The sequence below is a fragment of the Meriones unguiculatus genome, chromosome 3 (genome assembly GCF_030254825.1).
Source record: "Meriones unguiculatus strain TT.TT164.6M chromosome 3, Bangor_MerUng_6.1, whole genome shotgun sequence".
Classification (NCBI taxonomy): domain Eukaryota; kingdom Metazoa; phylum Chordata; class Mammalia; order Rodentia; family Muridae; genus Meriones; species Meriones unguiculatus.
Genome location: NC_083351.1, coordinates 66,784,129 through 66,799,345, shown reverse-complemented (window position 1 = coordinate 66,799,345; position 15,217 = coordinate 66,784,129). Strand labels below are relative to the sequence as shown.

General features: G+C 49.1%; 1 protein-coding gene across 1 annotated transcript; it reads right to left on the bottom strand.

Annotated features, from left to right (window-relative positions):
- Positions 1-32: 32 nt before the first annotated feature.
- Epha1 (EPH receptor A1) lies at positions 33-14,906 on the bottom strand. Its single transcript, XM_021653293.2, has 18 exons — positions 14,751-14,906; positions 13,793-13,860; positions 9,384-9,665; positions 7,581-7,983; positions 7,207-7,362; positions 6,568-6,912; positions 6,318-6,445; positions 5,920-6,070; positions 5,384-5,480; positions 5,121-5,179; positions 4,277-4,402; positions 3,321-3,506; positions 3,124-3,185; positions 2,816-3,022; positions 2,530-2,679; positions 2,089-2,282; positions 485-640; positions 33-394 (listed from the first exon to the last, which is right to left on the bottom strand). Exons 1-18 carry the CDS (start codon positions 14,830-14,832, stop codon positions 316-318), a joined length of 2,931 nt encoding a protein of 976 aa, XP_021508968.1. The 5' UTR covers positions 14,833-14,906; the 3' UTR covers positions 33-315.
- Between the last annotated feature and the right edge of the window lie 311 nt (positions 14,907-15,217).

Sequence of the window (15,217 nt, the reverse complement as noted above, 5' to 3'; positions counted from 1 at the left end):
AGGGAATCAACAGGGAAAAGAGATCAAAGATAGGGATGAAAGTCAAATCCTGTTTATTTATAAAAATAGATAATATGCATATATAAGTATATATTAAACCCTCCCCCAGCACCCACCCACAATCCCCTTCACTTGTACCCTCCCCCCTTTATAAACAAAGGCTCCTAGGTCCAAAGGCAGAGTCCTGATTGAATGGGCAGGAGCAGCACCAATAGCCTACGTCTCATAGGCTGAGCAAAGGCCCACAGAGTGACCACAGCCCTGTCCTTGCTCATGGAGGTGGGCACAGGGCTGAAGCATCTTCTCAGTAGCCACTCAGTCCTTAAATCCTTGAATACTGCAGAGAATGCGTTTCTGGTGCCCCGGCAATGTGATTCCCATCTGTGTCAGGTCCCTATGGAAGAGAGAAGGGAGGCCTTGAGTCCAGAGGCTTAGACCTCAACCACCCTGCCATGCCCAGGCTGGCTGGCCCCAGAGTCCTCACTCAGCTGTCAGCTCCAGCACACACTCCATGGTGTCCAGCCCGGCCGAGCGGAAGTGCAGAATGTAGCGCTTCATGCGGATGGACTCAAGCCACTCAGACACACTTCGGTAAGGGATCCCATCAGAGCCACTCAGGCTGGGCAGGCGTAGGGTCACCCTGTGGGAGAGTATCCAGGAGCTGGTTGGCCTGGGCCATCGTGTTGTAGTCAGATGCTCGCGTATAGCTTCATCTAGGCTATATGCATATAACGGCTGTTATCTGAAGTTGCTTCCTGGCCTGTCTTCTGGTTGGCTCTGCTCAAAGGGGCAGGTGGGCAGCTGACTGATCTTTCCATGGATAGATCTGGGAGTGTGGCTGCCGTGGGCATGCCTAGGAAAGTGAATTCCCAGCCCTTTAGACAGGAATGCATCCTGACCAAGATAAATCAGAAGGCAGGAGAAGTGGCCTAGAGCAAGGTACTGTCAAGCCTTCTCCTAACATGGCCACCTAGGAGCAGCCGTCACTTGCCACATTCAACCCCGACTATTATTCTTATTCTCTGATAGCCACAATACAATGAGTGTTCCTGTAGGAAAGCCAGCCAGAGCCAAAAACCATTAGCAAAGTAAATCTGCTGGGAGAAAAAATATGCAGCATTCCAGAAAGATTAGCACACACAGTCTCCAGCGTCCGAGGGAGTTGTGCTCCAAAAGATAGTCTCAAAAGTTGGAACATGGAAAACAATTTCTCCCAGAAACAAGGTTATATATGGTGGGTTTGATACAGAGGCCAGTACACCAGGCTGCCTTTCCCGATAAAGCACTTCAAGTCCAGCCTTGCCTGGCTACCCAACCTGACCCCTCCCCGCCTTCCACTTCATTCTCTACATTCTGGCCATGTTTTTGATGAAATACAATTTTAGGAAGCTGGTCAGCTTTTCTTGTTTTCAGAGTCCTACCTTCTCAGCAGGGCTGGTTCCCCTGTAATGGTCTCTCCTGACTCCCCATTCTCAGGTTTGCCATATTGCCTGTGACCTGTTGTTATTCAGCTCTTGCCAGACTGGCTGTGTAGTCAGACAGACCTATTTAGACTCCCTCCTGTCCCCACCCTACTCTAGCAGCCTAAGCTCTCAGGAGCAGGCTCCAGGTTGCAGCAAAGCACTTGTACCAGTCGGGTCCTCCAAGACTGTCAAATCTGTAAGTCTTTCTGCCTAAAGCAAGAATAAGTATGTAGGGAAAAGAAAGTGTCCCGAGTTTCAGATGGCCACAGGAACACCAGAGGAGGCATTCCAGTCATAGTGCGAGTGACAAGCAGCGAAATAGAGTGAAGTGGGTAATCTAGATCTAACTCTTTAAATCATGTCTTTAAAAACTCCTCATATTCAACCCAGCTGGTGTGCTCTCTGCTTCTTACCTTCCATCAAGTTACCACCATAGCAGATGGATCCTGCCTCCATTAGCCTGGGCCTTCCTGGCAGCATGGACTAGATGCTACCTCTTATGCTGGAGCCTGTGCAGAGCTCCCCAGGGCCCAGTACTCGGTGGATAAGGTGGATAGGATGGAATGCCCATTGTTATTTTTCCAGATTTGACCTCCAATCTCCCATCCTTTTTGAACGTAGTTACCTGGGGTCAAAGTTGGCAATGGTCCTTAGGGAATGGGGGTCAGTAAGCAACTGTTCCAGATGTGCCTGCAGCTGGAGGAAGTGGGGCCGACGGGCACGGTCATAAGCCCAGCAGTTCTTCATGAGCTCATACAGAGGGGCAGGGCAGTCCACAGGAGGGGGCAACCGGTACCCATCTTCGATGCTTTTCATTACCTATAGCAGGAGACAGGTAGAGATGCCTATGTAGGAAGCTAGAGGCATTAGAAAACCACTTACACAAGATTGCTGAGATGTAACTTCTAAGCAGCCCTGACTAGGGTAGCAAAGAGGCAACAAAGAAGGGAACACAGGAAATAGTGCCAAAAATTGGAGTGGAAAAGAAGAACTCATAGGAAATGACGGGGATTTTAGAAGAGACGGGGTGTATCAGGGATGCCATGGGGAGATAGTCCAGGTTTACCTCTTGATTGCTCATCTCCCCATAGGGCTTGTCACCGAAACTCAGCACCTCCCACATCACAATCCCAAAGCTCCACACGTCGCTGGCTGTGGTGAAGATCCGGTGGGCGATAGCTTCTGGGGCTGTCCAGCGGATGGGGATCTTTCCACCCTGAGAAGGCATTACGTAAAGCGTGATGTTTCAGGGTGTGGGCAGTACAAACCAATGTGGAAAGGGAATCAGAGGTCGCATGCTTACGCATGGTTGTCAGAAGACTTGTATATGTGAGCAGGGATGGGGCTCTAACCTGGGTTTCATAGGTGCCATCAAAGTCATCCAGGAGGCGAGTTAAGCCAAAGTCAGATACCTTGCAGCACAAGTTCTGATTCACCAAGATGTTCCTGGCAGCCAGGTCTCTATGGACATAATTGTGGCCACTGAGGTAGTTCATGCCAGATGCTATGCCCAGCAGCATAGCCACTAGCTGGCCAGGAGCTAGCTGGTCCTCCCGTTCCTGTAGCAGGATGAATGTATACATCAGAGGATGAGCAGTCTCCCACAAGGCATGAGGGTCCACGGTGCAACCCCTCCTCAGCTGGCCCCTGCCCACCTCACCTTCAGAAAGGCATCCAGGGCTCCATTTTCCATAAATTCTGTGATGATCATGATTGGCTTCCCTGAGACACAGCGCACACATTACACAGAGACCCGGGTTTCCCCTATTTGGCAGCCTACTCCCCTCTTCCATTGCTTCCACCCCTCTTCCCATTCCCACACATTCCACTCCAGTTCTTGGGGACCACTGCACATACTTTTTGTTATGACACCTTCTAGACGTAGAATGTGTGGGTGGTTGAACTGGCCCATGATAGTTGCTTCTCGAAGGAAATTCCACCAGTGGCCATCTGGGGATGTGTCTTTCAAAGTCTTAATGGCCACAGTCTTGCAATCTTGGCTGGGGAGTCTCAGGGCTCCCCGATACACTTCCCCAAACTCTCCTAGTTGGGAGGAAAATAAAATTGTGGCCTGATGCAGTCAGACTATCCCATGATCAGGCAGTGACACCCTAGTCCTTCAGTTTCTCCTCACTGGAAATCTGAGGAAGGACAGAGTTCAGGTTGCCCTTCTGGGAGAAGCGACAGTCTGAAACCACCATGATGCTCAACCTAACCAGTACTGTCTTCCATGGCTGGCATGCTCATTAGCTTGCCCTAAGTAAGTACTCAGTAAATGTAGAGGGACTGAGCTGTGCTTATGAAGGCCAAGCTGGGCCAGGGCTAGTGCCCAAATAACAGGAGGCTGGCCTGTCTCCTGTGAGTGAGCTGCCTGGTCATGGCTCTTGCTGGCTCAGCTGCATCACAGACAAGGACACTACTGAGCTTTGTTCTCCTTTGAGATCTGTTTTCCCTGGTGACCCAGGGGATTGGGGCAGCCCAAGGACACTCGGCCCCTGATGGGGTGGAATGCTCACTTAGGAAGACTCTGAATCTCTCCTGCTTTGGGAACTGTCTGAGAACAACCTGCACCTTGGCATGGTGTCACCACTATGGGCAGAGATGATGTGTTTAACATTCTTTATCAGAAAGCCCATAACCACAGAGCAAAGTGTGTAGGAGGCAGAGGTTGCTCCAGGGCATAGCAGTTCAAGGAGGATACAGGATAGAGCAAGCATGGGCTCACCTGGAAACTCAGGCTCGAAGAAAGGAACCTGCCAGCAGCCATGTGCTACCACATACAGGGGACCAGCTGGGGTCATAGCAGAGCATACCTTCTCCTATGACCGTGTCCACAATCAGCCATGTTGGGTCCAGTTCCTGAGCAAAGTCTAGGGCTCCCTGTGCAGGGTCCTCATAGGCCTGGAGGTCCACGTAGGGTTTTAGCCACAGCTTGTCCTCTACGAAGGACAAGAGGGCTCAGCCACTACCACACATATACTTCAGGGATCAGAAGGAAGAAGGGAAGACAGCTGAGCCAGTTCTCAGTACTCTGCTCTCTGGGTGAGCCTGGCTTTAGCTCAAGCAGAGGAAAATCTCTATTCTTAGCAATGAAGCCTCCATGTGGATCCCAGCCCTTTTCTTGTCTATACCCCAGGCTCTTCTGTCCTATTGTTCAGGGTCCACAGCGGTGGCCAGAACTTAGACACTGGAGTAAATTCCCAGCCTTGAGTTACCCAATCTTCCTATGACTTGTGGCCCAGCTTCTGTCCCCATGTTGTCTGAGTCACTTACAGCTCATTCACTCCCAAATGAAGCCTCCCTTCAATGCCAGCTACTCAAATAGACAGCAGACGATCCCTCTGGCAGAGCCACCTAATGAGGTGACAAGCAGGAAGCCCACATGTCTCAGAGGACTTCAACCTCTTCCTGCTTGGTCTTAGCCCACAGACCTGGCCACCGGGATGAAGAACACTGTCTAGAGCCCAGGGTGGCTATGCACTGGCACCAAGAGCTAGTGGGTAATTGTATCCGAGCTGCTGACAGCTATCAGGGCAGAGTTAATTAACCAAAATTAATTAGATGGCAAAACACAAGATCCCTAGGGACTATATAACTCACCCATATTCCCAGAGTTGACCTGGGCATCACACATAGACACACAGACTCTTGGCTCACCTCGATCGACATGGGTAGCACGATCACGCTGCCTCTGCTGCCTCTGTCGCTGGCCTCTCCTGTGGAGGTAGCGTAACTTCTTCAGGGACTCAGGGAAACTTCAGTGGTCCCGTGAGCTCTGGCTAAATTTGTCAGACATAAGAGCTAGGTGTGGGGCATATCTGAGCCTTGGTTTTAGGGGACAGCAAGATTATCAAGGCTGCAGGCTTCTAACAAGGCAAGGTTGTCACAGATGAATGGGTGGGGAGGGACAGAGCCAGCACCTTGAACGAAAGACATAAATCCCGATCAGCAGAGCTATTCCAAGCAGCAACCCGAAGATGATGGCCACAATCTCTCCTCCGGTCAGGCTCCTGGAAACTGGGCATAAGAGTCAGAAGTCGGGGGCTGGGGAGATGGCTCAGGGGTCAAGAGCACTGTCTGCACTTCCAAAGGACCCCGGTTCAATTCCCAGCAACCACATGGCAGCTCACAACTGTCTGTGATTCCAATTCCAAGGGATCTGACACCTTCATACTAATGCATATAAAATTGAATAAAGTATTAAAAAAAAAAAGAGTCAGAAGTCTGGGGCTCACAACCCTTAGGGGGATAGAGGCTAAAAGGTAGGGACCTGAGTACACTCAGGGTCAGTTTTTAAGTGGACATTGGCTCTATGACGCCCTTAAAAGAGACTGAGTGGGCACATGTATGTCCATAGTAGAGAGCAGGGGTCATTTAAAAAAATAGGAGCTGAAGTGCCTCCATGAGATCACAATTGCGTGTTCGGGAGGGGGTGGGGAAGAGATAGGTAACCTACCTGGTGGGCTTGTCCGAAACTCATGGTCAGGGGAGAAGGGGCCCGGGCCCAATGGGGTCAGTGTTCTCACTCTCACAATATATGTGGTATCTGGCTGTAGTTTTGTCAGCAAGACTCTGGGTTCTAGAACCATCTGGTGCCATTCTTCATCCTGTGGGTAAGACTTACATTCATGAGGCTGTGCTGAGTCAGCCTCGATAGAGAAATAGACAGACATGGAAGGGCCTGGACAGGGTGGGCTGCCACAGCAGGGTTGGAGACCTTTGCAGACATTTATCCTGAGGAAGCCAGTTTGTTCTGGATGTTCCCCTCCCCCACCCCCCCTGATGCTATACCCCAAGTTAGGAATGTTAGGGTATGACAAAATACTGAATGGTGTCTCCACGCAGCTTTCTGACCTGGTTCAGCACGTGCAGCTCATAGCTCAGGTTCCCTCCAGGATTTCGGGGCCGGGATCCTGCCCAGGTCAGCTCCAGCTGCCTCGGTTCTTTCTTCACCAGCCTCAGTGACAGGCCAGAGAGTGACTCTGGACACCCGGGATGACGGGGTTGAATTTGGAAGGAAAGCGGGGATAACTAAAGTTGCACCTCCACTGCTTCCTGCCCATCACTCCTCCCTGGGGTCTTAAGCTTGCTCCAGGTGCCTCACCTGCATGCCCCATGTTGATGCTGAGGGAAGCGCTGCTCGGGCTGGAACCGTCCAGACCCGACACTCCGTTTTGGGACTTGATAGTAAATGTGTAGTTGGCATAGGGCTCCAGGCCTTCTACTTGCACGGTGGATGCAGTGAGCCCGGACGCCCCTGGGGAGAAGCGGACGCCTTTTCCGCAGGGTTGGCAGGGACCCCCATCCTCTGCAGAGCCCTGGCACTGTAAGCATTCCACACGGTACTTGATATCATGGCGCCCCCCTGTATCTGTGGGGGGCTCCCAGTGCAGGGAGAACTGAGTCTTTGATGCAGAGAAGCTCAGATTTTGGGGAGCTGATGGGGGACCTGTGGGAGAAGGGAAGCCATGAAGCAGGCGACCATCTTGCTCCCACCTGAACTACTGACCCCTGCTTCTGTCCACCATCCCAATCACTGATGCTCTCCAAAGCTCTCCTGAGATTTGACTTCTACCCAAGAGGAAGTAGTGTGTAACCACACTTCTAGAGAGAACAAAGGGCTGGGAGGGGCTATCATCAGAGCACCTGGGTCCCCACTACTTCCTAACCTCTGGGAAGTCCTGGCCCTAATGAGGGGCTAGCATCTGTTGCCAGATTGCCAGGCTCTGGCTGTAGGACTTACGTGTGCATGCTACCTGGGGGCCCTCCCCAGGGGCTCGGTAATGTCCATTTTCACAGGTGCAGACAATGGCCCCCTCGGACTCTGATGTGCTATGTTGGGGGCACTTGAGACAATGGAGTGTGTCCATGTCCACACGGTAAAAGCCAGTAGGGCAGGCTGAAGAGAGAGGGCAGAACCTTGTTTTTTGTTGTTTTGTTTTTACAAGAAAGAACCAATTCTACATACTCTTTCTTTACCCCACTCCCTAGAACTGGAACACCCTTGCAGACATGCCACTCAAGTTAAAAATCATGGAAGTTAAGCCCTGTTTTGGAAAGCCCACCTGGGAGACCCTCCCAGATGGTCCCTGGGTTTCCCACCACCCCATTTCTTACCAGTGCACCCCACACTGCCACTGCTCTCCTCATAGCCAGGCTCACAGCGGCACTGGCCCACAGGTACCAGCCACTCGCCATCGAGGCTGCAGTGCATGCGGGGTGTGCCTGAGGACCCCGGGCTGATCTGTGCATGGGAGAGGCAGGTTCCTGCTACTTCTACCAAACCGGCAGGTCCAGGGAGAGTGTCAGGAAAGTGGGCTAAGCCATGCACAGTCTCTGCACAGCGCTGGTAGAACACTCTTACAGACACCAGTGCCACACAGGAACCTGGGTTGTGGAAAGCTAGGTAGAGGCCGCGGCGGGTGAGGTGGCCCAAGGAGCAGCGCTCCACATTCAGCTTCACAGAGCCAGATGCCAGGTCTCTGATGGTGAAGCTCTGGTCTGCTGCTACGGTCGTTACCTAGGAAAGAAGAAGGAATGATGGCAAGCCCACGCTTTACCCCTGCATGACACACAGCTCTTGGTTTAATATAGGTTGAAGACTGCTAATCCAAAAGTCTAAAACATGAAGAGTTCCCAAACCTGACAATGCCTATAGCATTCCACAAATGGTAATTTCCATATATGATCTCATGTGATGGATCCCAGCAAAAAATGCAGTTATACTAACAAGTCTGTATAAAATTCCTTCAAGCTACATGTGTAGGGCATATATGAAACATAAATGAATTTCATTACTAGAATTGGGTCCTAGCCCCAAGACGTGTATAAAAACATTCCAAGTCTAAAATCTGAAACACTTCAGACTCCAAGTATAGTAGATAAGGAATACCCAGTTTTGGGCTGGAGAGATGCCTCAGCAGTTAAGAGCACTGTCTGCTCTTCCAGAGGTCCTGAGTTCAATTCCCAGCAACTACATAGTGGCTCACAACCATCTATAAAGGGATCTTATGCTCTCTTCTGCTATGCAGGCATATGTGTAAATAAATAGTGCTCAATATTTTTTTTAATAAAAGGAATGCCCAATTTATATAGCCATGATGGAAGAGCTTATGATGTATGAGCTCTCAAGGGAAGCATATTGTAGACATGTTGTATAGCGCATGCCATAACCTTATGAGACAAGATGTGTTATCATCTTACCTTACAGAAAAGGCAATGAAGGCTACAAAAAATATGAGTCCTTCTAATAGATACTATAGCTATGACACGATAGAGCTAGGATTGGATCCAGACAGAGGAATGCTAGTGGCCATAAAATTTCCACTACTGGGAAGTGTTCCCAAGTCTAGTGCCAATGAGGTGATCAGTTACAGAGTGTGTCATAACTAATTTATTACCAATAACAAACTTTACAACCTTTGCTCTTTGGAAAGAAATGAGCACACAACCTCTAATAAGCTCTGACTGTTTTGTATTCTAGTGTGTTTCCATGCTACGAAAGAACAGCATGGTACTAATGATTGGCAGTCAAGAACTGTCCTATGTAGTTCCAGCAATACTCTTGGGGACAAGTCACGTATGAAAATGATGGGCACTGAGGTAAAAGTCTAAAACCTCCTTACTTCACTTCCCCTTTCAGCCACAGCATCAGCCTATAATCAATGGATGCAAGTAATAAGGTTATTACATGATGAGGCAACCAATGTTCAGAGAAGTTAAATGGCGTCCTTAAAGCCAGGGTACAGCCAATAGTACTCAGTTCAGCCTTTCTGGTGTCCTGTCCTGCATTCTTCCCCTTATTCTATATTCGTACTTGCCTCTAGCTTCTGCCCTGTCTCTCCTTGCCTGAGCTAGGTCATGGTGAGACTCAAGGTAAGCATCTATGTCAGATGGGACAGCATGGAGGGGCAGTAGCACCTTTTGGAACAAAAGCCTTCGGAGCTGAATGCCCACATCCTGATCACTCTCCATATAGTAAAGGTTGAAGGTCTCCTTGCATCCCGGAGGTCCAGCTCCCCCGGGGAAACTCTTACAGTCCCGCACAGTGAACTGCAGCTCCACATGGATGCGTGAAGCTTCCTCCCCTCGGTAGATCCAGTTGGAGCGAAGCCAGTGGTCAGTGTCCCCACCTTCCTGTATTGGGCAATCCTGGTACATGTACAGGGGTGTCCCATTCAGCATTTGCTGCACCTCACTCCACTGCAAGAAGAGAATCAGACTCAGCAACTAGAGCTGATGAAGAGGGAGCTGGGGTCAAAGATCCCAGATTAATGAGTCCTGCCTCAGTAAACCTTCCAGCCCCAGGACAGTAGGTTAAGTGTTTAAAGCTGAAGCAGGAGGTTATTTGGACTTGGGGCAGATAGGATAGTAGCCCCTTAACATTCTAGCTAGCCCTGGTTGGTCCCTTAATTTCATCTGCTTCAAATACGAGAGTCTGGACAGGAATTTTGACCTATTTAATCAGCAGAACTGTCAGGTAACCACAAAAGCAAAGCTCATTCAAAATCCATCTTCCTGCTTGTTCAGAGCCTTATTTTTTAAGCAGTAAAGCCTTTCCACCCTTGGAGGACAGGGACAAGCAAAGAACTGTCTGTCTACTCAGGGATCTTACCCTTTTCAATATTCCTTTTAGTTATAGCCATCACCCAAATCTCAACAGTTAGCTGGACTCCTAGGCACCATCTAATCTACCACTTGACTTTTTTTTTTTTTTTACATTGAAATATTTTTTAAACGCTCATAATCATAATGGCTGGCACTACTCTAACTTGCCACAGGCCACTGATATAGAGAGCCAGTGTGGAGTAAGTGGCTTGCCCAATATCTAGGGGATATACTTACTTATTAAGAGGCAGAGTTGGAATATGACGTCAGGTACTTCAGGTTCAGAATCTATGCTCTTAATCTTCACATCTAACAGGTTCAGGACTTACAAAGATTGGGTCTCCTCATCCTGCCTTTATCCTGAGAGGTAGCCATTCTCAATGGTTTGAACTAAAGCTGTCTAGACCACTTTCAAAACCTCCTGAGAAGTAGTATAAATGGGTCTGTGTTGTTAGAATAAATCTTGTACAAGGGTTATTCTGTAGCCTCCTTTGTTGTAACAAATATATGACCTGGAACTATACCTATAGAATACATATAGACCTGTCTCTTGTTGCAATATACACATCCATATATGTATATGGATGCACCATAATTGTTTAACCATTCACCTACTGTTGCTTTTTTTTTTAATTTTAGGAAAGCAGATGAATGAATGTGAGAGTTCTATAAAATTTCTGAATCTATAAATAGATCACAAATTTAATAAGACATTGATAAATTGGCCTCTGAAGGCTTTGTCATTTGACACTTCTACAAAAAATGCAAGAAAGTTCAGTTTCTAAAAAGCTCATCATAAGGGATACTGTTCTTTTTTATATTTTGCCAGTTCTATGGCCAAAGCAGCTTCTTAGCTCTTCTAGTTACATTTCTTTGAAGGTAAGAAGTTGTATGTTTCTCTTTTGTTCATTGGCTATTTATATTTTTATTGAATTCTGTTAATCACTTGGGTAATCTTTATATATATATATAAAATATGCATATTTATATATATATATAATATATACATACAAATAGATTTGCTTGTTTTGTATTTTCAAATATTCTCGCCATGCCACATTTTTGCTAATGGCACCTTTATATGAAAACATGATTCCATTTTCGCATAATAACATCATGAGTTTTGGGGCTGTGTGTTTTGGCTGACATCATAAATTTCTCATTATCTTTTGGCTTTGAAAATTTTGTAGGGTTTTTTTGTTTGTTTGTTTTTTTGGTTTAAACTTTATTCTCACTGGAATATATATTTTTGTCTATGCTCATAGAACATGGAGGGGTGTTTTTCCTCTCATTCTGTCATAAAAATTTACAGACATCCTGGCAGTATGGGGACCAATCAATACTTTTGGGGATCAGTGCATACCCCAAAATATATTTATTTAATATTGTTTGAGATGATTACTTGAAAAAAAAAAAAGTACAGACACAGGATTAGCTCATACGAGCTGCCCTTTGGTAAAAGAAACTTACACCTTTGGAGGGGACTTAAATTAGTGAGCTACCATTACCAGGAAGAAGGATGCCTAGAGAAAACTTCTTTTACCTCAGACTTTTCAAAGCGCACAGCAGGACAGCCTTTGTTCCTTTCACACTTGGGCCTGTCACCGCCTCCCCACCCCCACTCCTCTCCAATGTACCGACCCCCTGAACCTTCCAGGAACTTCATCCTGTGTGAATGAAAGTAATTAAAATAGAACTTCTCCTGTTCATTCATCATCTGTTGTGGCTTTTACAGGCTCACTTAGGGGGAGGCCAGGAAGTAGCTCTATCCCCAGCAATACTTTCCATGTTGACGAGAATGTCCATGGTCATCCACATGAAAATACCGTACATGTGGATTTGTGTTTGGACTTTCTATTCTGTTCCATGGGCCTGGGTGTTCTTGTCATCACTCCAGTTTTAATTACTGTTGATGTTCTGATTATCTGTTGGTGGGACAGATACCATACCTCATCAGTAACATTCTTTCTCTTAAGTATTTTCTCGGCCAGATAGAGTTAAGAAATCACAGATTTCACAAAATAGTTCACTGATATTTTGGATGCTATCCCATAAACTTGATGGAGAAGAGACTGAGGCCCTAAGAAAGTTCACCCTGAAATTTTATTCCACTCCAGTGAGTGGGTCCTCACGGCTTAAAAAAACAAACAAACAAGTATCACTAATTAAGAATTGGTGGGGTGGGGCCATTTTGAAGCACATAATTCTTCATTATGTAACAGAGTTCAGAGATGAAGAGGGATGTCCAAAGGCCACAAAGGTGGGATGAAAGGGCACCGGGACTCTACTGTGGGGAGCTCTGCTGAAGAGCCTAAGAGGAACGCATAGGCCCAGGCAGGTAGACAGGGTGGTCGGGGCAGTATGTGGCAGACCAGACTGCCAAGGCTACAGCTGGAGCCTAGGGAAACAGATGTTCCCAGCTGTAACTGCCTCTTCCAGTTCCAGCAGTGACAGATGGGGGACAACTGTGGGGCCAGGAAGAGCACTGAGGAGCCTTTCATTTGACACACAGGAGCTGCTGGTTGTTACATGGGTGTATTCTGGGAGGCTGGCGCAATAGTTTTAGAAAGAGGGAAGGGGACAAGGAAGAGAGTGGGAGTACAGTTACTGGCTGCCCACTGCCCTTCCAGCACTGGCGGTGAAAGGGGCCTTACTTCCTCTGGGGCTCAGTTAGAAGAGTTATTTGGGTGGGGCTGATAGAGCTTAAGGAAGGGCCAGGGGGAGCCAGCAGATGGTCCTGCTGCCTAGCTTGTGGGTGATTAGCTGGTTTATGAGATGAGGCACCTATCAGAGCTGGCCTAATCTGGGATTTTCCAAATGGCCTCTCCTGGAGGATACATTATGGTTTAGTCTATTAACTCTAATTATAGGCCGCTCTGTGGGAGAGCGCAAGGGGGACCCTCCAGTCCAAGGGAGAAAGAAAGCAGTAACCCTAATCCCAGAAGCAGCAGCACCATGCGCCTTAGCTACTGCAGTAAGGAAGGAAACCCAGAGAACAGGTCCAGGAGTAAGTCTACAACACCACAGTTAGGGTTCTGGGGTTCTAAGGCAAGCTTTACTGGGATGCAGCAAACGTGTCTCTGAACTTTGGGTCTGAATGCATTCTCTGTGGCACACTTACAATCCACCCCTCCTCTCTGGGTCTCAGGGACACCTAAGGAGGGAAGCTGGCTGTTTCTTTCTCAAACAGCTCGAATGCCGGGATGGAGAATAAGCCAGTGCCCAGGAGCCTTGGAGGGGAGCAGCTTTTAACTTTGAGGGAGTCAAAATATCTTTGAGGGCTTTGATGAAAGTTTTGGCTCTCCACGTCAAAAAAAAAAAAAATCCATACATCATTTACACTTTTATAGAGCACTCCACAGCAATGAATAGAGCTGAGACTGGGGGATGCTTTCCAGGTCTCTCTCTCTCTCTGCCTGCTTTCATCCACCCTTCCTTAGCACAGGAACGCTGTCCTAGGGGGTGTGAACTCATCTCCCACCCCCACCCCTACTAGGGTAGGATGGTGAGGCAGTGGAAGAGATAGTCTCTGCTGAGTGAAGCTTGACCCCCCCCCCCACTCCCCACAAGTACCATTCAGAGGCTCTGACTCAGCTTCCCCTCCCCCTCTTAAGGAGACACTTCCAGTTTTTCCTGCTCTTTTCTGTTCCTCCACCCACCTCTCCACCCCATTTCCCACTAGCCTTCAGACTTGAACTTTCCCAGGTCCTTCAGACACTTACCCCATCCTCCGGGGGATCCAGAAGCCAGCCCAACTCTCCTTGTGCCTTGCTTGTGTCCATCAGAGTGACTAAATGGGGAGAAAGGAAGGATGTCACTTCTGGGGGAGGAGATGCCCAACTCCCCACACTGGGTATTCTATGACTCTCCGGTCCGAGGCTGCCACAACCTCTTCCCGAAGCAGAGGAGCAAAAGGGTCCAGGAATGAAGAGCGAGCGAAGCGCTCCAGGGATTACAGTGGTTTTTTTCAGAGTATGAAGGGAGCAAGGCAGAGTGGGGCAAGAGCTGGGGTCTGGTGCATTGGAAGAGCAACCTCAGATATTGCACCAACGGGGCCCGGGAGGACTGGAGTTCCCATCTGCTGCAGGGGTGCCATGGGCGGTCAAAGACGCTAAGGCTTTGTAGTCCTGAGTGGGACCCTGGCACCGCTGTCGATGGCCTGCTCTGGTAGATGAGGGTATAGGAGGCGGCACGCTAGGTGCAGCTCTGATTTTGTTAAATGGGAGGGGCACGGTCAGATGGTGTGCAAAACTTTAGGTGTAAGGATGGACCCCTAGGCCCCAGTCCTAACCCTTCCACCAGTGGCAGTCTGTTTGTGGCCTGGTTAGGCTGGCAGAAGGAGGCTTTCCACCTCAAACTTCTGAGAGCACCAAATTCAGTGGTAGACACATGGAGGGTCCCATGATGCTACAGTGGAAGTGCAGCTTCCAGGCTGCGGTTAGGAATTCCCTCTCCACCCGCAGCAAATACCGCCGGCCAGCAGAGGGTAGGGGTGACTGATCCCGTGGGCAGGAGCCTGGGGTTAAAGAGCAAAGATTGGCCTAGCCAATCGATCTCCCCGCTACTGGGGCAAAGCCAGGGAGAAGGAGTGGGGCGCAGGGAGGAGGCCCTCCTCAGGAATGCCGGCTCTTGCAGGCTGCTGCCCGCCAATCGGGAAGGGGTGGGGGTGGGGGTCGGTACCTTCCTCGGCGCGCGCCCCCGGGGGCAGCGGGACGCAGAGCTGCAGCAGAAGCGCGAGCCCCAGGGGCCAGCGCCGCTCCATGGCGCCGGCCGGGACCTGGGACCTCGGCCCCGACGGCTGGGCCAGGTCGCTAGGGACTAGGGGAGCTTGGCCGGCCAGGCGGGGGAGGGGGGCGGTGCCATCGCGGGGGCGGGGCCTCGGCCTCACCTGGTTCACCTTCTTAAAGGGACAGTAGGGCAGGAAGCAAACTTGTTAGACAGGTAATAAACTTTAAAACCTGGAGGCAGCTTAGTGGGAATGAGACTGCGGGCGCCGCCTAGTGGGTGTTGCGAGGAACTAGCTAAACATTTTTAAGTGTAGCCTAAACCCAACTCAATCTTGATCCAGCTTTCAACCTAATTCCTCTTGACTTGGAAGAGATCACCGGATTTATTCCTTTTCTTTTCTTCAGACTCTAGACTTCTCA